This window comes from Falco cherrug, chromosome 1 (genome assembly GCF_023634085.1).
Source record: "Falco cherrug isolate bFalChe1 chromosome 1, bFalChe1.pri, whole genome shotgun sequence".
In the NCBI taxonomy this organism is placed as follows: domain Eukaryota; kingdom Metazoa; phylum Chordata; class Aves; order Falconiformes; family Falconidae; genus Falco; species Falco cherrug.
Window position 1 is genome coordinate 118,325,796 of NC_073697.1, and position 26,704 is coordinate 118,352,499.

Consider the following 26,704-nt stretch of genomic DNA (forward strand, 5'->3'; position numbering starts at 1 on the left):
ACACATCCTAATGCCCAGACATAAAAATGCCTGATGAGAAACCACAGAGCAGGGAGGCCTCCCACCACCGCCCTTGGGAAGGCACAGGCACAGCAGACACCTTAAACGTGCTCCCACTGGTGGAGCCGTCCCTGGCAGAGCAATGATACAAAGGCAGGCATGAAAAGTTCTCCTCTTTCCACAAATGTCACAATACCAGAAGGTACCCAAACTTCCCCTCTCTCACACCAAAAAGAGATTTCCAACCAAAAAGGATGCCAGTTAGTACACAGAGCTATCTTCTGTTTCTTTGGCATGGCCAGTACAAAGGCTGAGGTGGCCTGCAGAATGACAGCATCCCAAGGAGAGAGAACACTATTAACCTGCCCATGGGCACCACCAGGACAGCAACAAGGTCAAGGTGTGAGCAGATGGATCCTAGTACGTGTGAGCAGCATGTGCCCTAGCTCACACAGTATCATTACGGGCTGGAAAAGGGTCAGTACTTGGTCCCAAACAGTGCTAAGAAATGTGAAAAACCAGTGAGCAGCTTTCCGAGTCCAGGACAATCTGATGAGCAACTAGTAACGTGAGGTAGAAAGGGAAAGAGCAAAGCAAAGGAGAGATTCAAGGTTAATGTACTGTGACTCCAAAAGGGAAGGAAGAAGTGCTTGCTTCCCACCAGGACGCATAAGAAGAATTATTAAAGAACAGAAAACCTGGAGGGCAGACTCCCAGAAGACTCATTTTATCTGATTGTCCCTGCCTTGTTTCAAGAACACAAAATACATCACAAAGGTCGGCGATTAATTGATAGAGCAAGCAAGGCTTGAATCTGGAATCCAATGATGCAACATTAACTAAAGTCATCCTAAAAATTACTCAGCAATGGGCTCTGAAACAGAGTGCTGACCTCTTCATAGCGAACATCACTCTGAAAAACAAATGACTCATCCCACACATCTTCCCAAGTCTATTATGTCCTAATAACTGGAAGCTGGCTTCTGCTTTTCTGAGTACTGAGGACAGCCACTGTCCTCAGGGAAAGACAGTGAGGCATGTGAGCTAATGGGAGACATTTATTTAGAATAAAAGTTGGTCAATGGGTATCAAGGTGTCCAGATCATGAAGAAAAAAAAAAAAAAAAAAGAAAAAATCCCAACCAAGAAAAAATCCCAAACCAACCAAAACTGAAGAGCAGGTTGCGGGGAGAAGAGTAAAAGGAAGGGGGAGAGATTAATTTGAAAATGAAACAGCTAAGACAAAAAGTACTCTGCAACTACTTGCACAACAGCCCCCTCATGCTAAGGCAACACTGCAAAGTTTATAGAAATACATAAAACTCATAATTAACTTGTCATGGCACCCAAGCAGCAGGAATCTCGAGAATGCTGATGGTGGGAGCACTAGTCCTCAGACCTAGGGCATAACCAGGTCATGCTCAGGTATCAAAATCATCATCCTCTGCTTTGAAAATAAAAAAATTCCACAGCATATCACTTCCAAGCACCATGAACACAATCTGGAGGTGACACACCCACGTGAGACACAGGACTTGTCGCTTCCTCAGCACCAAGACCAATCATTTGTATGGTGAATGTGAAGTTCAGACTTTTAAACCCATATTCAAGATTGAACATTCTGGTACAATTTCCAGTACTGCTAAATAGCCACACTCTGGTTTCAAATCAAAAGCAGTTTTGACTAATGCGTACATCTGATAGTTTAGGTGTTTAATTTTAGGCCCCCAGCGCTAATTTTAGATTCAAATTTGACATATTTGTCCTCACTGCTCTGCATCTTAAACAATTTCTCAAACAGGCGCTTCTCACCCCAGCCTTACTCCACCCAGGGTATGAACTTTGCGTTCTTTTCTCCTTCTTGCAACAGCAAAACCTGCGCAACCCTGTGGGGTACCATGGAAACCCACGGGCTTCCCATCTGTTCCCCACTCCACCACCACCGCTCAGCACCTGTCCTGCAGCTCATCAGCAAAACTTTGCCAACAGAACACCCACATGAAGATACTCCCCAAGAACACAGAAGGGTCCCCATGTTTAACCAATGCTACAGGGACTCGTTTCCTCTCAAAAAGTTACTTTCATATTGGTTGCTCCCAATAAAAGACAGACCTAACCTAACTTGTCCACCACCGGGGCATCAGCAAAAACAGCAGCACCCCACAGCTGCGAAATTATTTACGTCCATAGGCATCCCTGGTTGCGACAGGTGCTCCCTGCTACTGGCTGTTCCACCTCAGCTACATCCTTACAAAGAAGATGCTAAAACCTGCAAAGGGGACATGAAACGCACCCACTCCCCTCCTGCAAAGACCTGTCCTGCACCATGAGGGAAGCAACTGTTTGAAGTGAGATGCAGACTATCAGAGTTGAGAGGCACTAATAAAGCCCATACATCACCCTCCAGAAAGGCATGTATCCTATTGAGCGTGACAGACGTGATTTATGCCACCAGGGCTACCCAGAGCATGTATATGGAAGGGGTTGAACCTGCTAGTCCTTCACCCACATCAGCCCCCTGCATTTCTTTGGAGCAGCTTCAGGAGACACCCGTTTGAAACAGTAGAGGCTCATAAGTGAACATCTGTAAGAGTAAACAGAATGTGAAATAGAGAGAAAAACGGGAGTTTAGCAACAGATGTAAACAGCAAAGCTTGGAAATGCAGCTTGTGTCACCGCAGAGAGGTTGTGAAGTACTCAGAACACCTAGGCATTACCACAAGACAGCCAGTGTTGTTCACTAGCAGAGGGACTTGGGGACAGCTAATCTACCTTTCAGACATACGTTAGTTTTCCTTAAAGATGGATAGCATAATGCAAGAAAAAACGAGCATCAGCCCTGTTTTAAAAGGATACTCTGTTTAGTTTGAAAGAGAGGATTCTTGCTGAAGTTATTGTAGATTTTCTGGATGCAGCTCCAAAAATCACTGATCTCACTGTACCTTGTAAGCTGTTTTGTCACTGCAGCTGCAACGTAACCATTGAAAGAAAATGCACACAGCCAGCCGGATCCCTGTCTCATCTTACTGACTGTGATCTTTCACGGTTACCACTCAAAGAGCAGAGACTGGACACACACCTCTTCCCTTTTCTTTTCCAGTACCAAACATGACTTCTGCTCCTCCAGGAACCCAGCGTCCAAGTCTGACTACAGCCAGGATCTAGCACAAATTTTACACACTGTAGTTTCAGCCTGTAAATTTCTCCTTTGAACCAGGATGCAGAGATGTCTCTAACAGAGGAACAAGGAAAACCCTCAGCTTTGCACCCCAAAGGGTTTGCGTACCTGTGCAGACGTGCTGTTGAGCTTCTGCAGGCCATTCTCTAGCCGCTCCATTTTTGCTTTTAAATCGTTGCCCTTTTTAAATAGCAAATTCTGATAGAGTTTGATTTGTTCAAGGAACGACTTTGGAGTGGTGTAGTTATATCGTCGCTCATTGCTCAGATACAATCGGGATATCTCGTTGACACTTGTGTGGACATAGGCCATGAATTTGCTTATTGAATCTTTCACTGAATCCTAAAGGCAAGATTAGAAGACAAGGAGAAACCATTTTAAACAGAACTATATATAATGCAGACCTGTGCCATACATGGGAACGTATTAACTTTTTATTCTGCTGCAGCAAAATCCAGGATGTAATAACTAAGTTGATCCCTTTTCATTTGTTATCTCTAAAATAACTTTGTCTGCTCGTGTACTTTATACCTCTTTTTATATCTTTTTATCTCATACTTTATCTTATTCCAAGCAATTTTTCTAACATTCAGCCCTAAAAAATAACAGCCTTTTAAGTATAAATTTGGGCTTTTCTTCGGTACAAATGAGGAAAGTGTACACTCATAAAAAGAAAACATTGTAGGCTTTATTCTTCCAAAATCCTGCCCAGAAAAGATAAACAAACAGAAATTAATCTCTTTTAGTCTAGGAGCAGGTTGTCATCAATGAGAACTTGACATATTTTTGCCCTTGAGAATTACAGACGCTCAGACATGCATGTGGAGAGGAAAGTGTATGTTCCCTGCAATAATCATAATATTATTTTCTGCACCAATTTGTAAGCTGCCGCTCTCATTCACAAAGCTGTCACCTCACTGGCACCACTCTCAGCGTATACATGCACGAGCGTGGTGCCCGTGGCCACACTTCTGCTGCGGTCCATGCCCCTGGCTGCAAGACCTGGCCCATATTTCAAGCACTGTTCAATTATTTTAATGCAGGATCGTGTTATCAGCAATTCCTCTCCAAACAGCCACCGAGGTGCCCTGGATCAGCGTTGGAGAGCAAGAAAGGTGAGCAAACCCTCTCTGCAGCACTGCCCTCATTGCGTGCGGCGTTGCTCGCACTGCACGGATGGACGAGGTCACACCTGGCTGTCACCAGCACGGGGTGGCCGGTGCCTGTCCCCCAGGGAGCTCCAGCCCCGCACAGCTCGGACACCCACAGGTGCCAGCAAGGGGCTCACCTCCACGGTCTCCGTCTCTCGCAGAAAGCGGAGGCTGACGGACTCGAGGGCCTCCTGCGGCCACTCCTGGAACCAGTCAATGGCCGTGCAGCTGACGATGGCGGGGAACCTCCTGCTGCGGATGCGCAGCTTGCTCCCCACGGGTGAAAAACACAGCGCGACCTGTGGAGCCGTGGGAAGGAGGAGGTGAGAAGGCACAGCAGGGAGCAGGCACCAGGCTCCAGCCAGGCAGCCCAGACTCTACCGGCCCCTTCCAGTGGAAGATCTCACACCACCAGCTAAGGGTACAGCCACCTCTGCCCTTGCACTCCAGCAGCCCTGACCTGAAAAAGGCACCATCCAGCAGTAAATACTCTTTTTTTCTCTGCAATAAAAACAAGCAGTGGCGTTAAGCATTGCTATGGTCAAAAGCAGAAGCCTGGCACACTTTCAAAGCTGCAGCCAGGGTTTAACGTAACCACACTTCCCTGCTTTAGCAGTGACACAAAGCTGCGCCTGGCAGGGAACCGGTGTCTAGATTCAAGTGGTGTAATCAGGAATTAAAATGAATGGATCTAAATTCTGCTGGCAGGACCACAGGCCTGCCTGGATTTTTTTTTCTCCCTGAAAGCCAGCACAGAAAAGGGTTGAGGTGGCTCAAACTCAAATCTGCTTTTATCAGAATGAGGAATTTTTTAAAAGAGAGAAATCTCAAAACAGAGCAGAATGGAAAGAAAAGCATTTGCAAACATGTTCTCCCAGCTCATTGCATTTTTGCACAGCAGGTCCTTTGCCTTTAGTTCTTCTGACTATGGATTACCCACAATATGAAGATCCCCTGTGCAACTTTTCCAAGTAGCCAGACCTACTCCTGATGCACCCCAGTTAAACCCCTATGCATGACTTTGAAAACAGAAAGACTGGTCCTGCTCAGCTTTTGAAAAAGAACATTTCCAGCTCCCATAGCACTTTCTAAAGCCCAAGAAGTGATGACAACGGACAGCATTTCCTCTGCTTTAGTACTGCTCGCTGAGAGAATCACAGCTCCCCCCATGAACAGGCAGAAAAGCCTCTCAGGCTGCATCTGACCACCCTGCGAGGGAGCCCAAAGCAGCTCCGGGCTGTGCCCCTGCACCCAGGTCCGTGGTGAGGACCCGACCGTCCCACCTCCTGCTCTGTCTCACCTTCAGCTGTCGTCGAACACGCTCTATAAAAAACTTCCAGCAAGTCTCCCTGGAGTCCACCAGCCCCCGGCCTTTGACTTCATTCCTCACGCTGTTGATTATGTTCTCAACTTCATCATCAGGGAAGAGGTCAGGGATTTCACCTAAGAAAAAAGGGCAGGCTTTGGTTTACTGCTCTGGGTTTTGGTGCAGTCTTAGAGCAAAGTGAAGCAGCTGCTTCCCTCTTCAGGGGCTCAGGGCAGCCCCTTCCTTGAGAAAAATCATTGTGCCAAGTGCCCGCAGGCTCCAGCAGCAGAAAGGCGGCACAAAAGGTCATTCTGCTAAAAAACCCCACACTTGTGAGAGCAAACTCCCTTATAAAAGCACAAAGTAAACACAGAACTGAATCAAAGTACAGAAACAGCATTCTTTTCTGATCTACAGTGCTAATTAGATTACCCACAAAAATCAAATACCTAATATGCTGTACACAGTAATGAAATCATTTTAGTTTTGCAAACAAATTATTTACAGTTACAACTCCTGCAGATGTTCAATGCCATTTCCAGCAATGGTCAAATAACTCCCAGATCACCAAAACGTTTTAAAAGTTAGAAATATTTCAGAAACTATTAAAAGTTAATAGTTATGCAACTGATGGCCAAAAATGTCCCTGACCAAATCTATATTTTTTAGTGGTTCCTTATTTTATCACCTGTTCACTTCCTTTCTGGCTTCTGATTTGATTGAAATCATCATTATTGAGTGAGATACTGTTAATATGAGCACTAATCACTTAGGAAAATATACTAATCAGATAGTCCTCGTTTATAAGGAAGACTAAAATATATATTTTTGTTCTAGCTTCTTAGGTGATGATAAGAAGTGAAACAAGTAAGAAAAACAAGCAGGCAGGTAGCCGAGAGCAGCCAGACCCATCAGGGTGGGTACCAGGTCGTGCCATGTGAAGTCACCGTCCCTGCACGGTCCCCTCCTCAGTCCGGCTGCAATTCTACACTGCCTCCCTGGACCCAGGGTGAGGACCCTGACCTGCTCCCACTTCCCCACGGAGTGAGCACAGGAAAACAGAACACCTTATAAGATGACATAGACATCCCGCAGCCAGGCTGCTCAGCCTGCCTCTTGCCGAAGGACACTGCAGAGCTTCACCTTGAGTCATGAGATGTTTGTGTTGTCTACACCATGCATAAGAGGTGGTGGGAGCTACTCGCCATCCTCCACAACAACCCCTGTCCTTACTCCTGCTTACAGATTCATCGCAAGCAGGGATTGTTTGCTGCTGAAGCCATCTGGACAATTTATAGCCACATATGTCAACTCTGGAGTTACTCACAAACTATTGCTCCACCGTGCTGTCAGCTCGCCACCCCTCACAATCCACAGAGGTCACCTGAACCAGCTGGTGTCTTCCCACTTCCGACTCATAAATAAGGCCACAAGTGGCACCATTAGCAGCAGTGATTTAGCAGGGAGTTTGGGGAATCCCCCCGCCCCGAGTTACCCAGTGCAGTCACGCTGGCACAGCTGCACACCCCCACGTGCACTGCAGCGCGCCCAGCATGGGGACTGCTCACCCACACGTACTGGTGCTGGGCTCCGCAGGGAAACAGGGACTGGCAGGTACACTGACCATTCTGCAGTTGTTTTTGTTAAGTAAGAACTCAAAATCTTAAATGTATCTGAAAAGACAAAGAGGAACAGGACTGCAATGGGATAAGCAGCTAGTTAATACACACAGACATGGTTGTCTGGTGGCTTTGCAGATACCCAGTCAAATATTCTAGCCAAGAATAATCTTATTTTATTAGACAACTAGAGTGTGGCTGCACTGGATCCATAGGTCAAACTCCTCATCTGTCAGTACGTTCCTTCGGCTCTGTCCTCAGCTGCAATATCACAACAGGCACGTCACTGAACAACCGTGTGCAGTATAACATGAGGTATGCAAGAACTAGGTACAAGACATCAGAAAAAGAAAATCTACCAGATGATGGAGCGCATCCTCACCATGGAGACCTCAGCACTGCTTTTGCTCTAGAGCTTAACCCACGTATCTCCTAGCTTACTTCATATATCGCCCTTCTGTATATTTGAGAACTTCAGATGCAACCACTTGGAGCAAAACTACATTGCAAAGGGGGAGAGCAGAAATCAAAGCAATGAGAGATGTACCTGATGCTAAAAAGTCATTCACCAGCACCAAGAACTGTTCATCCACCACTTGCGCGTCGGTCATCAGGAACACGGTGCCTACATTCTTCATGCCGGCTTTCAGGTACTGATTTGCCAGGTCTGCCTGGGGGTTGAAAAGCAAGTGGATTTAGGGGCTGCACCTACATTCTGCAAAGCACGGGCTAGGTATCACCCCTACAAGCGGGATATTTTAGAATCTTCCATTAACTGAGAACAAAGCAATTGCAATTAATTAGCATGAAACTGTACTTTGGCCAACCTCCATCTTCACAGCTGAACCTTCCAGGTCGTATGTGGGAGTCTATTGCTATCATCATCATCCCTCACTAAGTAAGACTTATTAACACTATGCCCAGGTCTGCATCACACACAAACGAGAAGAAAGCCCTGGCCAGCACTACTAGCCACAGGGGAATGTCTGTGGCTGAAACACTTCGAGGTCAATGGATGTGGCTGAAGCCATCGATGCAATCGCTGGTTATGGAGACTGCAAGGGGCATTCATCAAGGCTCACTCAGCTCTGGGCTGTGGGTACAGCAAGTCACATACACAAGGACAGATGCTAAAGCACCACAGGCACCGGGAGAGACAGCAGTGACTAGAGATGTTGGTCCTCGGTATCCCCATGCTGTAGATTTCTCTGGTTTCACAAGTATACATTAATATATTTTTTTTTCCTGAGGTGTTGCAACACATTTTTTTGTTTGTGAGAACGGCAGCAGGATGCCGTCTGCAGACACCGATTTTTTCAGTTGTGTATTTCTTCCTCCTCTTCCAGACTCTGAGCAGGGACTCACCCTACAATCTCCTACTTGGTGCAGTAATGCTAAGAGCCTGTGCACACAAAAAAGCTGTTTCATTTCACAGGGAACAGGAAACCATCTTTTTGAAATTCAAGTTGTTCATGAGATGGGCAAAATAACATTATCCTGTTCAAACTCCATCCTTTCCTTCCTGCCCCTCCAGGCAGGATAACAGACATGTGGGGGACCCTGAAGGAATGCGTTGGCCAATGTATCAGAAACTCTCTTAGAAATTCAGCAAACACACATGCTTCTTCCAAAAGAACCATTACTGATTTTCATCGCTAGAAATTTGGATTAGATCAATTATAATAGCAGGAGGGGCCAAGGGCAGACAGGGTAATCTATCACCATCTCATTCTTCCATATCTGAGAAAAAAAATGATTCCGTATTTAATAAATTCTTTGAAAATGAATACAGAGTGAAGACAACATCACATTATCTTCCAGCTCCTCAGGCAGAGCTTCAAAAACAAGTTTATTAATTCTGGTGGTATGAAGCCATATCCCTAGATGGGAGCACAAGCCTCCTCGATGTACAGGCAGGTAGGAGCTAGAAAACACCATGAGCAGGGCTGAAGACCAGAGTGGAAAGCTGAAAATACCCAAAAGATGGTGGGACACGATGAAAACAACTTGTACACAAGCACAGGTTGTCAGGATGGGGAAGGAACCCAGGGCTCATTGACCACCACCTCTCCCAGGCAGAACGGAGTAAAGTGATTTTTTACAACACGTCTAACGAGAATCATTTTCCCAGCAGCTAAAATACTTTTAAACCATTGCAGTGGTATTTTAAAATGATAATTCATAACTCCTAAGCTCACTGGCCTGTGTATAAATATAAGCACAGGCACATGTCGCCTATAGCAAACCATCCACCCCCGGCAGTCCCTCCTCCCTTACACAAAGCAGCAGAGGAAGAGCTGGATACAGTTTGGGAACTCTCCTCCCACTTTTCCCTGCTCCTTTCCCACCTCCAAATCACTCCACAACAAGCATCTCACAGATGAGCTAGCTACCACATCTTGGTTTAATTAGAAATAGTTAGGGTTCATTAGCCCAGCCCAGCCTGAAACGAAGCCTGGGGCTGGGGTGCCGCCGGGGCGGGCAGGGACAGCAGGGCTGCCTGTGCCCCCCTGCAGACACGCTGCAGCAAGGTGTTTGGAGAAGCATCACTCCCCTCCACAGCCCCATGTCCTGTCTGGAGCTTTTTAGCATCACTCAATATGCAACAAGAAAAAGTTTTCAGGGCAAGTACTACGATTTGTTTCCTTCCCTTCCACCTCAGCCCTAAAAGGCACCTACCTTCAGGTCAGGGATGCCATAGCCTTTCCGCAAAGTGATCTGGAAAACCTCCAGAGAGCTGATGAAGGCTGCCAGCCTGGTCAGGCTCTGCTTGCCACTCCCACCCACACCAACCAGGAGAGCGTTTCCTCTGGGGGACTCCAGGATACGGTTGATGCGGCAACTAAAGTGAAGCATACGAAATCTCTTATTAACGAGAGTATTTTTCTTTTTCTCTGCCTGGTGCTTTTCAATACATATTTTATTCACTAAGAAATTGTATTCTGAATGGGATGAAAAATGTCAATCTAAGAGACACATCAGCAATCAATCCCCATCTCTGCTGATACCTATACAAAGGACGTAGCTGATGGAAAAAATATTTTGGTAGCAATTCAGGCTGTGTCCAATTTTTTTCTCATCTGCCGAGTCCTGCTGGACAGAACTATTTTAAGGTGAATGTCCGAACATCTTTGCGGGGAGGACAAGGGTCAAAGCACGCTACATTGCCATGCCAAAACCCAGAACAAAATTCAAGGCTCTGATACAACTCGCCAGTAAAAGTTTTCTCTTCACAAACCATTTGGGATTCATGTTCAGGTGAAGAGTCCTGCTGTGCTTTAAAGCATATTCATATATGTCTAGAATGGCATAAAATCCATCTGGAAAACACAGTCCATGCTTCTTATTTATCCAAACCACCACTACCTGAGAGTTAAGATTTTTTTTCACTCTCAAAATAAACTTGCTGTTATTTTCCAGATATGTTCACTTGTCCTGTGTGAGCCACACTGTGAATTCTGCCTGCTTCCAGTTTATTCTCTTTAAGCAAATGCTGACATCTCCACATGTTAAAACCCCAAGCGAGGCGGTTTAGAGGATCCTACCTGTGAAACCCTCACTGTCCGGTGTCTCAGATGCGCCCCCTCTTCACATCATTGCCTTTATTCACTCAACTGAGTATTTTCTTAGAGTATTCCGATTAATTTTTAAATAAGACTGCAAGGAATACTGTACTGTTTCATTACAACTCAAGTATTTTATGATCTATGTGCAGACTCCCCACTGATTGTGAAATTATACCCAGAAAAGCAAGCCAGTTTGTGTGGAGATCTTTAGAGTTCCTCAGAGAGTTAGGCTCTCCCTGAAGATGCCACTGTGGTCGCTGCCCCGATGTGCTCTCCAGGGCTGTGCTTTCTGAATGTGCACACTGAGCCCTGGGGTGGGAGGTGACTGGCAGGTATCTCCCATTTCCTAACATAAATTAAGTCCCTGACTTTTCCTTTTTTTCTTTTTTTTTTTTCCCCCCTGCAACTGAAAATTTTCAGCAAATTTGAGCTGACATTCATAAGCTGTTCGAGATGGAATAAGTTCTGCGCTGCAGCAAAATGCAATTTCCAAGTGCAATGAATGAAATTCACCCAGCTCCAGTGAAAATCATACTGAACACTCAAACCTCACTTTCCTGATTATCCACAATATAAGCTGGAGGGATAGTGCCAGGTTTTGTTGCAAATCCCAATTTATATAAAGTGCAAAAGGAGCGCAAGATTACTGTTATCGTCACCTTTCCGCAAGCAATGCAAGCAGAAACACCTATGGACATCAGGTGGCACATGGCTCGCTAGCACAAAGGAGTAAATGCCCACACCATAAGGGAAAACATTCCCCAGCACACTACACTGCAAAAGTAAAAATTTGTTGAGCTCTTAGAACAGAAACAGTTAAACGGCTAGTTAAAAGGAGTAGCACTTTATATTTTTATTTTTTTAAAATTTGCATGAAAGTAACTGCATTAAGTTGCCAGGTCCAGCAAGAACTGAAATCAGGCACATGGCTGTGCAGCAGGACAGCGGCTTCCTTCTAGCTTAGTCACAAATCTGCAACGCCTGATACAATGTTTTCATACAAAATCAGTTAAAACTGTGATATACAGGGCAGGTCCATCTTCTGAAGGGATCTAAAGCCAGATCTGCATTTCAGCACCCAGAAATGAGTCTGTCTCTGCTGGGATTCCCAACAGGCTTTTAAATCGTATTTGAAAGCTGGAGGTACGCCTCACTATCTATACCAGGCATGTAAATAGCTTCATAATCATCTACTGGAGGCTTGCTATTTTCATATAGTCCCACACATCCAATTTCCAGAGGGAATCCATCCAGATTCTCCAGGCACCAAAACGCGAGCAGGATTTCCAAAAGATCAAAGCAGGTTGAATGCCTCAATCCATTTGAACTGGTAGCCTGAAGGCACATAATTTTGCTTTACATACATTTGAAAATCCCACTAAGAACCTGTGTAAACACAGCTCTAAACCAGTTGTGAAAGTGTTTTGGGAAATCCCAGTATAACCAGTTCTGTAGCTGGCGGTCAAGTGAAGACAATAAAGCGCTTGAACGCTGTCACATACAATAAATGTTCATGCCATCTACAGAACATCAAGGGACAAAGATTTCATAACAGCGGCCGGACTTTAAAATAACCCCCAGCACGCAGCCTCTCCATCTGACAGCCCCAGGCAACCTCACGGCTCCAGAGCTGCCCTCCAAACACCAGCTGGAGCAGCAGCGCAGCGCTGCTGCCGGACACACCACATGGGCAGGTGAAGCCTCTGCACACCTGCAGCTCCAGCAGCTGTCACACACTTACACCCTCCAGAAAACTCCACAGAAGCAATCTGCACAGACAAATGCTACGACGAGACCACAAAGCCAGAAAATCCCCTTACACGTGGCACATGGCATCCTCAAAGAGTACCAGGTTCATGGCAGCGTTGACCTCATTGTAGTTGTCCAAGGCTTCCACAAGGACCTGGTTCAACTCCTCCCAGGATGAAACTGGCCTGTAACTGGGTTCACCAACGCCTTTAGCAAAATGGCAATAAACATTCATTCTCTTGGTCTGCTCTAAAGTTTCCTCAATGTCCTGTCAATGTCAAAGAGGACAAAAAAGAATAATAAAATATATATTTATATACACACATGTAGAACAAGCATAGGAAAAAACCACTGCAGGTCTCTGCCATCTTTTCAAGTAAGGTATGGCATTCCAGCAAACGCCTTTTATGCCCATATAGTTGCACCCATATGTGGGAAAAAGGGTGAAAGGGAAAGAGGGGAAAAGGAGAAAGCCCCAAATCTGACTTCTTTTGCTCTGACAACTTTTTGTCAAGTCACAAAAACTCAACTCGTTACCATAAGAGAACGTGGCCACAAGAAAAGCCCCGCGGCAAGAGCCATAGCATTAGCCTGTTGCATGGACAGTGATAAACCTGGAGGAAAGTCTGCTGTCTGCACTGCTTATCGCTTCAGCGAGGCTTGTGTGATTCACGTGGCAGCACAGCTGGGTGATGCCGGCCCGAAGGGAAGCAGGTCTGGAGCTTTCACTCGAAAGAAACTTTGGAAAAAGGGAAAGCACTAGGGATTTGTGCCTGCATGTCACTGTGCTCCCATCAAGACCAGGGATCTGATCCTTCTCCTGCTTTTGCCACGAGACTTAAAGCACTTAAAGGAATTTAATTAATCCACAGATGCCAAATCGCCTCTCCCCATTGCCCTTCTGGAGTGCATCATTCACCCCTGTCACAGCAGCAGCAGCCCAGGATGCAGATGACAGATTTTGCTCCTGGGCTCCCATTAAGAGCACTGCCCTCCAGGCAAGCGAGAGATGGGCAGACACTGGGTCAAACTTTGATAATGATGTACATGCTTACAGGAGAAAAGTTCATTGGGAAAGCAGAGTTAGGAACCTCAACACTTACATCATAGAATTTCTTCACCATCTCCAGCTGGATTTTATCAAAGGTACCGTAATCGTTTTCTTCAACCATCTTATCCCGGTACACCCGGTTTGACTCATGCAGGTAGAGTTTCACTAGGTCTTGGGGTTGCTTCAGACATTCAGGGGTAGAGAACAGAAGGCCCTATGGAGAGCAGAGACAGTCAGTGAACCCCATCATGACCCCAAGGAACCAACTTCACCCCAGCATCCAGGCTGCCACGCTTAGGAAAGAGCCAAATCGCAATATGCAGAGTCATTACAGCAACCTGCAACTGCCCCTCTGAACAAGCCCCTACTGAACAGTCCCTGGAGGACATGCCCTCCGTCACCCCCTGTCTCCCAAAGCAGTTTGTATTTGTTATACTTGTTTCGATACCCTAAACAGCATCCCCAGTGCAGCCTGGCTGGGCTGCTGGTCCTGACCTCAGCAGCAAAGAGCACACAGTGTGGCTTTTTTACATCCCAACACCATGCCACGGGTGCTTTGTCAAGAAAAAAAAAAAAAAAAAAAAAAAAAAAGAGTTTGGAAATTTTAGTGGTGGTGATTTTTTTTTTAAAAAAAATAAATAAATTTTAATTAGGCGCATTCTGCCTGCAGGAAATACTAGTTGCTGTCTGTTTATCACAGTATGTTTATCATGAACTCTATTAAAATGCATAAAAGAATTATATTACAAAGAGATGTCGCCTATAACTAAGCCTATTAACAGCACACAGGGTTTTCAATGGTATGAATTAAATAGCTTTTATTCCTAACATCTAATTATTTATACGTAAAATATAAAATGTATTAAAAGCAATGTAAAGCAGTCCCTCTCAGCTCTATGGATCATTGCTCAAACTGTTTGGGTTTCACATTTGTCATTACAGCTGCCAAATTGTTATTGCATTTATTTCAGAAAAAAAAATAGCAAGAAGAGCTGACAACTTGAAGAGAGAAAGGTGAAACCCATCAGGTCCTAAATTGATTTAAAATACCTAAGATTTTAAAAAACTAAATCAGTCACTCTAAAGACACCCTGAGCCGCAAAAGTTGTGTTCTTGATGCAAGCATGTGTAAGGCTACCTCAGAGGGAGGAAAACCCACACTTCAGGAATCTGTAATCAGTTTATTAGCTTAACACCTGCACATCTCCCTTTTCCTCACTCTGCAAACCTGACCTGCACACTCCTCTCAGCAGAGCTATCACGCTCCTCTGTGAGCACACCAGCTGTGTCCCCAGCAAGCGATGGGGATGCTCTGCCTGTGAGGCTGCTCTTCCAGCCACTGCGTCTATGGCTGGGATGCACAGAGGAATCACGGCCATGGGTCACTGCACCTCTGATGGATGTGGTGCCAACACTAAAAAAGAAAACAGATAGCACCTTGCCCTTTGTCACATCAATGCAAGTTTTATCCATTTGGCTCTTGAGTCCTCAGGTTGTATTTCAGCCAAATCTTTCAGCTTCTCCCCCTCACCAGAAAGGTCAGAACTCTGCCACACCAAGGCTTCTCTACACAATGATGTCAAATGTCATGACGTCGATAAGATAGTGACATGCCAGCAAAAGCTTTGGCTGAGAGGCACAGCCGTGCCCATTGGGGTGCCAGGGCATCGCCACCGGGCTGCAGGGAACCACCACACTCTGGCTGAGATTCATCAGATCAAGATTTATTACCAGGTAATCCTGAGTGACAGGCTCCTCAGCAGCTTAATAATCACCCCAGGAGATGATGATATTTGGCACGGAAATGGGGAATATGCTAATTGTCCCAGCAAGACTTGTCTGCTGTGTTGTCGCCACGCATCAACGTGCCAGCGGAGACAGGCTGTCACAGGTCTGACAAGGCAGGACCTGAGCTCAGCCAGGCAATTTTCCCATGATCTCCATGAAACAAAGGACCGAGGAGCACCCATGACCCCATCCGCCTGCCAGGGTGCCTGTCCCCTCCCAGCAGGATCTCACGTGCTCTGCACCCACCACAGCTGTGCTGGGGAAGCCTGGGAGGTATTTCTGCCACCCATCAGAACCCTGCAGACAGTGACAAGTACCCGTCAGCTCACACTTCACGACGTCAGCAGGCTGGGTGGCCAGCAGCCCTGGCCAGGGGGGCAGTTCCCACCACGGCTCCATGAAGGAGCCTTAGCTCACAGCATTACACACAGCAGGTTATTGCAACCCTCTGACCAGGAACTGTCTCCAAGAGCCACATCGCACACACCAGTTCGCCAGAGTTTTATCCCCACCTCCCCAAGCATTGGTTCCTCACAAAGCCTTGGAAGATTTCCACGAGACACCAGCTTTTATGCAATACCATTTTCTTCATCTGCAAGTTTCAGGTGCTCGAGATTTCATTTGGAGCCACTCACAAGTAAAAGGATCGCTCATCCTTCTATAGCGAGATGCGCAGCACTGGTACTGCCCGCAGTATCTTTGAGTCCTACATCGCACAGCCACATGATTTTTAGTAATAGAGTAGGTCTTCAAAGAAAATATTCAAAGTCAAATGGTCAGATAGTCCAGTGGAGAGAGATATTTAATTGTTTCTTTGTACCCTAATATGCCTTTAGGGGAACACATGGAAGAAATGCATACTCCATCTCTACATGGAAATATATTGCATATAAATAGACAAAACAGGAACTAAAAAGGTCTCTGCACATACAGGACAATCATGGATAGTCAAAGGCTTTGCATGCTGCTACCTAGAACACAATAAAACCTACATGTAGAGAGAAGCTGAATATTTGGATTTAAAAAAATAAATAAAAAGCACTAGACACATTCAAGCCATTTTGGCAAAACCTGCAAAACCGTAACACCCATCCAGCAACCAAGGTCTGAAGCAACATAATGTGAATTCTGGACACCAGGCTTGCTAAGCTGATAATTATTTCCACTTCTGAAGCGTTGCACCCCGCCAGGCTCCCTGCCAGCAGGCTGGCTCCCTGCTGGTGCTGAGGGCAGCACCGGGGTGCACAGCCCAGCCTGCCCTACACACCAGCCCCAGGGAAGGTGCACGGCGAGTGCGAAGAGCAAGTTAACGTGCTCCCGCAACGGGGTGATCAGGTGACAGAACAGAAAGTCTCCTGGGCATAAAAAGGTAAGAAAAATAAATTGCTTTCTTTGCAGTCTAAATAACATTTAAAATAATAACTTGTGCAGTGCAGCAACCCCTTCCCGGGTGTCCTGCACTGTTGGACTACGCACTTGGCTCTCCTCCTTCCTGGCGTTACTCTTGGGGCTCCTGGAGCAGCCTCAGCACTTTGAGGACAGCGGTGACATGGAAACAGTGACAAACACAGCATTTCTATCAGCAGTGCGTGGGCCAGGAACCCGGAGTGCTATTTAAAAGTATTGCACCTATTTTAAAACATGCTCATCAGAGGGGATTGATGAGGGGCTCCAGCCACCCCACCGGCCCTGCAGAATGCTGCGCCTGCTGCGTGTGATGGAGCAGCCCATAACCAGCCGCTGGCATCTGGACCTCCATTAGGAAAATAAATAGCAGGGATGGTAAGACAGCAGAAGGGGGAAGGTCTAAAACCAGGCCGGCTCAAGTAACCAGATCCCGACCAAGCCCAAGGCTAAGTCATGCCAAACAACCGCACAGATCTTCATGTGACATGTTGCTTGGCAATCTTGTTAGAAAGGGGAATAAAAAGCAAAATACAACCCTGCTGAGTCTATGATTATTATTTTACAGAGATGACAGATATAATTTAGAGCATAATACCATGGTAACCCTTTCAGATGGAAAGACAGACAGCAACAGGGCTTTCTCTGGTGTGAGCCAGCAGGGAATATATTTTTAAAAAGCATAATCCACAACTCTGTCACTGCAGAGACCTGTCTTCTTTAATCAAGGGTAAATCGCCTGAGGCGTACCAATCAATTTAACTCTGCAGTGCATGGTGGGACCTAGAGGCATGAAAAGGTGCCATAGGAATGCAAGGAGAAGTAGTGTCAGACTTTAACCATAGATGGGACCTGCTACAACAGGAAAGTAACAGCACCTTCTGATGAGCCTGAAGGACTATAAAGGACTGAAGGGTGACCTTGCCCCTGCAACAGTACCATCACTAACAGCAAGTGATATAGTCCAAAGACAAGGAGCCAGGGCTGCCATTCCTGCAGATCTTGCCTAGACTTACTCCAGCCCCTTCTTACCTGGACTGTGGTTTCCATCCTTCTTTCACCCTAACCATTTCCAGTGAGATGTGACAGCAAATTTAAGCTGGTTTATTACAGCTAGATTTTACACTGTACTTACTGAGCCTTCTGTAAGCATTCAAAAGCAGCCCATTAGCCCAGGGGGTTGAAGATAATCACCAATTTTTGAGGGTCCTGGTTGTTCTTTTTCAAAATCAGGAAGGAGCATCGCTCAATCCAGACCCTAGTGGGTTTCCAGGTCAGCAGGGATCTGAATGTGCTTGCGCACTTATCAGAGAAACTGTGTCCAGTGCTGGCTTCCTTCTCACCTTGGCTCCCTTTCTTCATCCACAGCCCTCCTGGCAGTCCCTCCCTCCCTGGAGACTCGTGTGCCCCTCTGGGGAGCCAGCCCCTGCACATACTGCCCTGGAGACACCAGCTAGTTCCTACATAAGGGCCTGAACCAAAGCTGAGGGTGAGGACATAACTAGTCAGGCACAAAGAAGTCCCACTGAAGATGCTCAGATCCCCAGAGGTGATCATACCAATTAGTCTGGACAAACATGAACAGTGCTTGACAAAGCCAGCCTGCTGCTGCGTGCCCCGGTCTCCTGTCGCTGGGTATATAGGCTGCAATTTTTCCCTTTGGTTTCACCAACACCTATTTTTGTCTAGACAAACCTCCCTGGTGTTTTGTCATCATTCGGAGTGAAAACCTGCTGGAGTCACCTTCAGCTGAACCCTTGCACCAAGCAACACAGCCACCAGCCTGATCAGCTCGGGTCGGGTGGCGATGGGTATTGGGTGCAGAAGGAAAAACAAGAAGGCAATAAGCATCCCTGTCTGTCTGCTGAAAGGAATTACTGCTGACTTGTTTTGGGGCAGTCTTCCTTGTTTTGTGCAACATTCATGTACATACCAGCTCAAAATTAACTCATTCTTCATTAGCTGCAGTAATTAAGACACAGGTTCTTGGAGTGTTTTGTAATGAGACAATTAGCACAGGGATCCTTGTCATAAAAGCTGTCAGGCAGTTTTGACAAAGGAAATCAAGCTGGGATTGTAAAGTCCTACTTAAACGTTTAGGTACAGCATTAATATCTAATATTGTATGATAATGACAGCGCCGCTGGGCAGATTGCAGAGGGAGCCATCGTTAGCGACCTGTGCAGAGCCAGCAGCATCACAGTACGGCGGCAGCAAGCCCAGGGCTCGTCTCCTCTACCGCTGCAGGTTGCATACGGTTTGTGCCTTTAACAATTATCACTGGCTGCTTGTATAATTACAGAATAGCTGGTAAAACAGCAAACCCCAAGTGCCTTTTATATATGCAGCTATTACGCACTTGGTGTTTGATTGTTTGTCTGGGATTAAAAGGAGTTTGGAAAAGGCACTATGCGCTGACTTACAAGCCTTACCTCCACCTTTCCTCCACCTTCCCACAGGCTAAAGAAACTCAGATGGCTCTCACTGGGGGGGGAGGGGGGGGTGTTGAGGGGGGGGGGGCTCCTATTTATTTTTTCCCCCTCTTTTTTTTTTTTTTTTTTTCCAAATACCACCACATCACAGGTCATGGGTCGGAGGTGTAGACCGCAAGGTGGGTGTGGAACTGGCTGGTCAGCCAGGCTCAAAGGTCTAACTTGAGGCCAACTACCAGCAGTGCTCCTCAGGGGTTGGTACCAGGTCAACGCTGTTTAATTTCTTCCTCCATGACATTGGCAGCGCACTCTCAGCAGCTCTGCAGGTGACACTGACCAAGCAGAGAGGTTACGGCACCAAAGGGAGAGACCTTGAAAGGCTGGAGAGAAACGCTGTGTGAGGTTCTATCCACTTTTGGGTCCCCCAGGACAAGACAGATGTTAATGTACGGGAGCGAGTTCAATGGAGACCACCAGGATCATAAAACAGTGGAGCCCAGGACATGCAAGGGAAGGCTGAGAGAAACGGGTTTGTTCAGCCCAGGGGAGGAAGGAATCTCACTGCTGTCTGCAGCTACCTAATGGGGAGTTATAGAGGAGAGCGAGCAATTTAGGGGTTTTATTTGAGATGTGCATAGCAAAGGGGCAAGAGGCAACAAACACAAATTGCAGCAAGGGAAATTCTTGGTGAAATAAAAATATATAAACTTCACCACAGAGCGGATTTAGCAATGCCAAAAGGCCAGAGAGTCTATGGGAACTCCAGCCTTGGAAACACTCACAACTTGTCTGATCAGCCTGACCTAACTTTGAAGTTGGCACTGCTTGAACAGGGGGTTAGACAAAAGACCTCAAGCTAAATTATGAATTTATGAAGATATAATGGATGCAACACATGGAAATGCATTCCCAGGCTCTGGAGCTTCTTTCACACTCAATTTCAGGGAGGAAAAAAAAATAATAAAAATAAAGTGCTCCAGCAGAGCTAAACAGGAAACCAGGAGCTCTGAAAACCCTGAGAATATTTAAGGTAAGGAAATAATCAGGAACAAGCAGGAAAAGGTAAAAAAGGATTTCAAGAAAAATTGAACCACAATTTAAAAAACACGAGACCCAGGAGACAGACTCCCCTACTCCTGCAAGCCATGTGATAAACGAAAAGCCATCTGAGCTCCTGTCACTGCTCCTACCCTCTGGGCCAGCACCAAGATCTGGCAGGACATTTTCTAATATCCCACAACCTTAGCACCTTTCAAGAAGGCTACAGTTAAAATTAAAGCTTCCAGTTGAAATGCTCCTTTTCTCTCTCTCTCTCTCTCTCTGCCTTTCAAAGCACAGATTAACTAGAAGTCAGGATTTAACATGACCCACATCTAACGTCAAAGGCTGCCGATGTTTAGCTGAGCACAAGTGACAGGTCTGATTCCTTCTCGACACAATGGAGTTATTAACTTTTTCAAAGTCCTGTTCTTGGATTTCCCATTGCCTGTCATTACTTCAACCCTTGTCTGATGAACCAGAACACAAGGCACTGAACTTTCAAGCACCTACCGTGTAAAACAGACATTTTAATAAGGAAGGTAACAAATTACAAACTGGGGTTTTACACCAGGTTATGGTGTTTCTAACCTCTTGACTAAGAACTTTCTCAAACTTTATTAATCAGCCTTAAATTCTAAACGGCTCTTTGAGCAGCAATACCTACTGCTTCAAAGCATGAAATTTCCAGGGGAAAAAAGAAAAAAAAAAAAAAGCAACAACTCTCCCCACTGTTGAAGAAAGCATTTCTAAATCCCCTTGGTATAGAACTGGCTCCAGTGGTAATTCAGTTTCAGCAATTAAGTCAAAGCTGGTTTTGATTTATTTATCAACTCTTCATTATTTATGAACTCTTCCAACGCCACCCTCCAAGCCCATGCTGAGTACTTGACCATTGAGGAGCTAAGAAGACACAGCACTATAGGCCAACCAGCTGAGTTGAGCCAGTTACTGCTCTCCTATTTTCAGGGCCAGTAGCCCACTAAGCCGCTACCTACCACACTTCAGTGCAATAAAATTATTTCCCTGTGTGGTGGAACAGCGCCGCTAATCTACACGTTTATACGCGTGGGGCTGAGACTCACCAAGACAAGCCCAGCTCCATGACACTCACCAACAGTTGCTTAAGTGCTGAAGTCAGGAGCCCAGAGCTCCCTTCTGTTGGTTCCTTCCACAGCCAAAGGGCATTTCAACCCACCCAAAACCTGCACCTCCTTCTGGAACTGCTCATCCCACCCCGTTGACCACAGGAGGCTGCAAAGTAAATGAGCTTCTATGTTACTCAAAGTCCCGGGTGATGGCTCTGGAATCCATCCAAAATCAATCAGAAATTAGGGGATGGTCCAAGGTCATCCCCTTTACTTGGGGGACACACATACTGTGTCACTGCTAGGTGGGAGATTGCGCTTTGCTCAGCAAGGCTAGCTGGGCCAGAGGAACACAGGTCCACAGTGTCCCACAGCATCAGGACAAGCTCCAAGTGTCACAGGACAGCAACTGCACTTACTTGGAAGATATTGGAGAAGTCTCTCAGGTTGAAAATGTAGTGGAACTTGATAGCCGTTGGCAGGAAAGTAGCAGCTACTTTCTGATGCAGTCCCAGGGCAAGGGCAATCAGCTGCTGAGCAGATTTTTGCACGGCCCCTGAAAAATTCCCACTCGTCAGGTGCTGCGTTAAAATGGTGCTGTAGATCCTGGACAAGGCATCGCGACCAGGGATGCAGAGAGCGAAGACACAGAAGTGACGCTGAGGAAGAGAAAGGCATGGAAAGGTCAGAGAGATGGGCAAGCACCTCTCAAGCTAAATGCCCTTGGGGATGATGCAATTGGACACGGTGCTAGATAATCTCATCTAGGCTCCCCTTCCCATGAAAGGCTGGGCCAGATGATCTTCCAACCCTTCCAAAGGACATAGAGGTCCCTTCCAACCTGGGATCTCTATGACTCTGTGACTTTCTGTCCACCTAAACAAGGCAGTTTCCCTCTTCTAATTTCCCAGCAGAGGACAGTTGGCATCATTCTGCTTATTAAATGGATTTTCAACTGCATTTCACAGCTGCTACATTGCAAGTTCAGTCCATTGAAGAGCTGAAGGGCTCTGAAGGTCCCACTGACCTCTGATGAAGCCCAGTCACTGCCTCCATTAGAAACAGCCCCTGGAAGGTGCCATCTCCCAGAAGACCCTTTACTGGTTTGGAACTTGCAAAGACAGAGGGGATGCCTGTATACAGCCAGAGGACACTTCATTTGAACACCCCATCTTGCTAAAGAGGAGCCAGGGCCTGGGCTGACTCTGGTCATGAGGTTTCTCTACAAAGGTGTGAAATTTGCTTCCCACTATCCTGGCTCCCCAGCAGGCAGTAGGTCCCTCCCTACGAGCAGGATCTGTCCCTGGGGCAGCCACCCCACCGAGTTATGGCTGTTCTTGCACGAGCATCCCTTTCTCAGGGTATTTCTCCACTACTGTTCACATGCCAAGCTTTATCCTACAGCACGGCAATGCTGCCGAGAAGGGCACCATCCCTCTGGATGCCATTTGTCCCTGCCTGATGCCAGCAGGACCTGCTCAGTGGTTTTGGTCTGCAGGCAGGGAACAACCAGGCTGCCTCTGACCAGGCTCTGCCACCACAGCCTCGTGGCTTGGAGAAAGGGTACGTAACATCAGAGCTGATAATAACCAGCTCTACAGCCTGGGCAGATCCTCACAGCTCCCAAAAAGAAAGCACTGATGTTTAAGATCTCTTCCCAAGTCTATACTTCTGTTACCATCAGCACTTATGTTGTTTTTTTGGCAGGGGGTTCTTTGGTTTTCTTTGTTTGGGTTTCCCCTCCCCACCTCTTTTTAATGAGGATATATTGCCCACTCCATCAGAAAATTTTAGAAACCAAAAGGCTTTAATGAACTATGTTCCAGAGGTAAATATTAACTAAATGAAGGCAAAAATCAGTCTGTATGAACGAGGAGGCTGTCCTGAAAGTAGGTGTAAAGCTGGCTGGTGACTTGCCACTTCTGTGGCTGAGCAGCGGAACATGGGAAAAAACAAACAAGGGAAGCAAGTCTGCTGCTTCACTATTAGGAATTAGTCACTCGACAGATTCATGCCATTTTGACTGATAAAACGACAGCAGCAAGATCTGCCAGTGGTTTGCCTCTACCTCATGCTTAAATAATCCACCCCAAAATGAAGCCCGTGACGTGCCTGCCATGGCGCAGGGCTTTACCTGCAGGCGAGGGTTGATGGTGAAACTCCCCGCAGTCGGGTTCATGCACGACACGTACTGCACGTTCATGATCTCCTTCAGTGACAGCTTGGTCCTATCGTACCTTTGGGCAAAAGAAAAGTGGCACGATGACCACAGCCCGAGCAACTGCCGCTGCCTCTCCCACGGTGCATGTCCATGGGCTGCCAACCTCCACGTGTTTTCAGGGGGGTCACATCCTGCGTCTCGCCAAGGCAGGGCCCAGGCTCGCCTGTGCATCTGTAGCACAGCCTGGCACACACAAGTCCTGCTCCTGGTGGAAAGCTTTCAGCTTCAACTACCTGCAACTAATATTATTTCCACCAGCTAGTAACAACCAGTGAGCAAAGCCCTCAGGTCATAGATGTCACTTGCATGGAAATGGTAAAAAAAAAATAAAAAAATCACAGGAGCGGCTGTGATTTGAGCTAGCCTGGGTCAGGGGCAAGCAGGCAGCTGCTGCCGGGGGCAGCTGCCCACCCGCTGCCTGTAGGGAAGGAGGGGGACTCTGCCGATGGAGCCAGGGTGCAGCCCCAGGACCCTGCGGGGGGGCTGCTGGGGCCAGGGCAGCCCCTGGGTAGCAGCAAGCTTTGCCCACCTCACTCCTCACCATCCCTGGAGTGAGCTGCAGCCCCGCTGGGCTGCGAGAGAGGCACCGAGTGTGCAACGAGAGCGCAGGCAGAAAGCCTGGACATGACTGGGAGGGGACACCCGTGCACCGTGTCCCCCATGCCTCCGGCAGAGCCCTTTTTCTGCCAGACTTCCCCAACACCCACAGAGCAAAATTTCTTCCTCCACTCCACTGTCTCCATACTTGGGAAACCCTCGGCCAAGCTGAGGCATGCATGCAGCCGAGGAGACAGGCAATTGCAATGAGTGCCTGCTCCGTATTCCCCATGGTGAGAGCTGCACGCGCTCCTGTCCCACACGGCACGGCTGGCTGCAGTCTAAAATGCACCGATCTCCTCCCAGAACACTGTCGTTTTTTCCTTCAAATTATTTCTGCCTAGAAAATGCTTGTTTGTTGCTGTCTGACTGAAATCAACGTTAGATCCTCCCAGCAAGGCCAGTTCGTCTCACAGCTGTGGCCAAATCCATGGCCTTCCTCTACTCAGCATCACAGGGCATCGAGGCTGAGCATCATGCCCCTCTTGCAGGCTCTGCACTGGGGCTTGTCATAAACTGCAGCACGAGCAGAGCAAAGCTCCTGCCAACTATGCCACCAGCAGGTGAGTTTGCTTGCTGGGGACAGGGGAAACCCCAAAGCCGCACAACGCTGGGGTCACCCAGAGCCTCCCAGCCAGCCGCAGCCCAGCAGGATACAATGGCAAACACAGGGTGGGAAGAGGGACCCAACACTTTGACATCTCCTCAAACCCCATCCCCACCACTGGAGCTGAACAAAAAGGTCTTGGACAACGATGCCCAAGCAGCCTCCTACCAATGGCCGTAGTCGAGGTGCTGCCTGATGAGCGTATGGGGCTGCACCGTCCCGTAAGCATCCACTTCAGGCATGTTCAGATCATCGATGAAGTACACAAGCCTCTTGGTACCTGGAGGGCCATAATTCCTGCCAGCCTTTTTATCCAGAGGTTTCTCAAGCATGCCTGTATGGAGGCAGAGGTGGAAAGCTAAGCCACCAGGGGAGTGACTGCTGCAAAACAAAAAATGATTTCTCAACCCAGCTGGATGCAGTGCCTCGTGCAGCTACAGCAGCCCCAGGAGGAGCCGAGCTACGTGCAGGACAGGCAGGGCTCACCGAGCAGCACAGGGGGAAGCCTCTGTCCCCTTCAGCTGCCACCTGGGCTCTGCGTTGCTTTTGGGGGAAGAAGAGCGGGTCTTGGCACTGGATGCTGCTCACCAGCAGGATGGTGGCTGTCCCTAAGGTGAGGCTATAGAGGAGCTGGGAGCCCTGCACGGGGCTGGCACGGACCCTCGGGCAGCTTTTTAGTGTCACTTGACCCAAATCAGAAAGCTCTCAATTCCTCCATTCAAACAAAATACAGCAAACAAAAACTCTGCTATAAAACAGGTTTACTTCAGAGCAAACCAAAGCATTTCATGCAAGATAAAGCCTTTTGAATCTCTTCTGCATATTTTTTTTTAAATGAAATTGTGCTTGCTGCGGTTGTTCTGATCTGTACAACAGAGCAGTGAATATCCCCTGCTGCCTGCCCCAGCGATACCATGACCACACCATTAACAGCAATGGCTGGGCACTGGGAAGGAGCAAGGAAGATGCTGTGGGCACAGAACCCCATGAGCAAAGCTGGTTTTGTCAATCTAAGAACATTTTTTTCCCCTCTTAGACAAAAGAAATAGGTGATTTTGGGGGCAAATTCCTGGACACTTTCAGAACAATCAATATTTCTTATTTAAATGCACCAAATACAAGTTCCCGATCTCCTCCCCAGCATTACTCAGACCTCCAAACAAAGTGACAGAACTCAATTCCAAAAGGAGCTGCCAAATAGCCACCTAGCTTTAAGCAGGGTCACGCACAAGCAAGGGAAAGCATGGAGAGAAGTTTCTTATTTCAAAGCTTTGAAAGATTTTAATTTGTTTTAGCAGAAGGCCGAGGATATGCATTGCTGTAGATTATAAAATGTGAGAATTATTTATAATGCTTGGCTGATATTTGATAAAAATCATCCCACATTGCTGCACATAATATTTTATAGGCCATTGATTCCTTTGATTGCAGCCCAGGCAACCTCTACTGACTCAGTAAGTGGAAAAGCAAACAGCAGCATCCACTGTCTCAGGGGGTCACTGCTCTCCTGAAGATGGAGGCAGAATTCGTTTCATTTGCAGAGTTTTGGGTTGTCAACAGACCCATAAGGTGCTGCAGAGCACCACGGTAAGTAGCAGATCTTTGTAATTAGGGAAGACTGGTAAATGTAAATGGGACTGGGAATTTTCATAAAAACCTCCTTGTGAAAATGTACACTTAAGCCATTCATTATCACGTGCAAAAGTTATTAAGGAAGATTTTTATTCTGCTTTTTTCAGACCACAAATCTTTTAAAACATCATTTTTTTTTACTGCTTCGGTGCATTCCAGACAGCTTGTCTTTCCCACTACTCAAAATTCAACTGATTCCTTGTCATAGACAGTTGCTGCACAAAGGAATGAACTGTGCTGAGAAAAATGATGAATCTTTCCTCAGTGGAGTCTCTCTC

The 26,704-nt window shown here is 46.9% G+C and overlaps 1 protein-coding gene across 1 annotated transcript in view; it reads right to left on the bottom strand.

Annotated features, from left to right (window-relative positions):
* Positions 1-26,704, bottom strand: part of DNAH9 (dynein axonemal heavy chain 9) — a 186,680-nt gene that overhangs the window by 97,263 nt on the left and 62,713 nt on the right. The window contains exons 39-48 of the mRNA XM_055723493.1: positions 24,963-25,128; positions 23,504-23,606; positions 21,789-22,028; positions 13,672-13,833; positions 12,640-12,836; positions 9,933-10,095; positions 7,801-7,924; positions 5,629-5,771; positions 4,466-4,627; positions 3,286-3,519 (exon numbers count right to left, since the gene is read on the bottom strand). Coding sequence (XP_055579468.1) covers positions 3,286-3,519; positions 4,466-4,627; positions 5,629-5,771; positions 7,801-7,924; positions 9,933-10,095; positions 12,640-12,836; positions 13,672-13,833; positions 21,789-22,028; positions 23,504-23,606; positions 24,963-25,128 — 1,694 coding nt within the window. The remainder of the gene's footprint in view (positions 1-3,285; positions 3,520-4,465; positions 4,628-5,628; positions 5,772-7,800; positions 7,925-9,932; positions 10,096-12,639; positions 12,837-13,671; positions 13,834-21,788; positions 22,029-23,503; positions 23,607-24,962; positions 25,129-26,704) is intronic.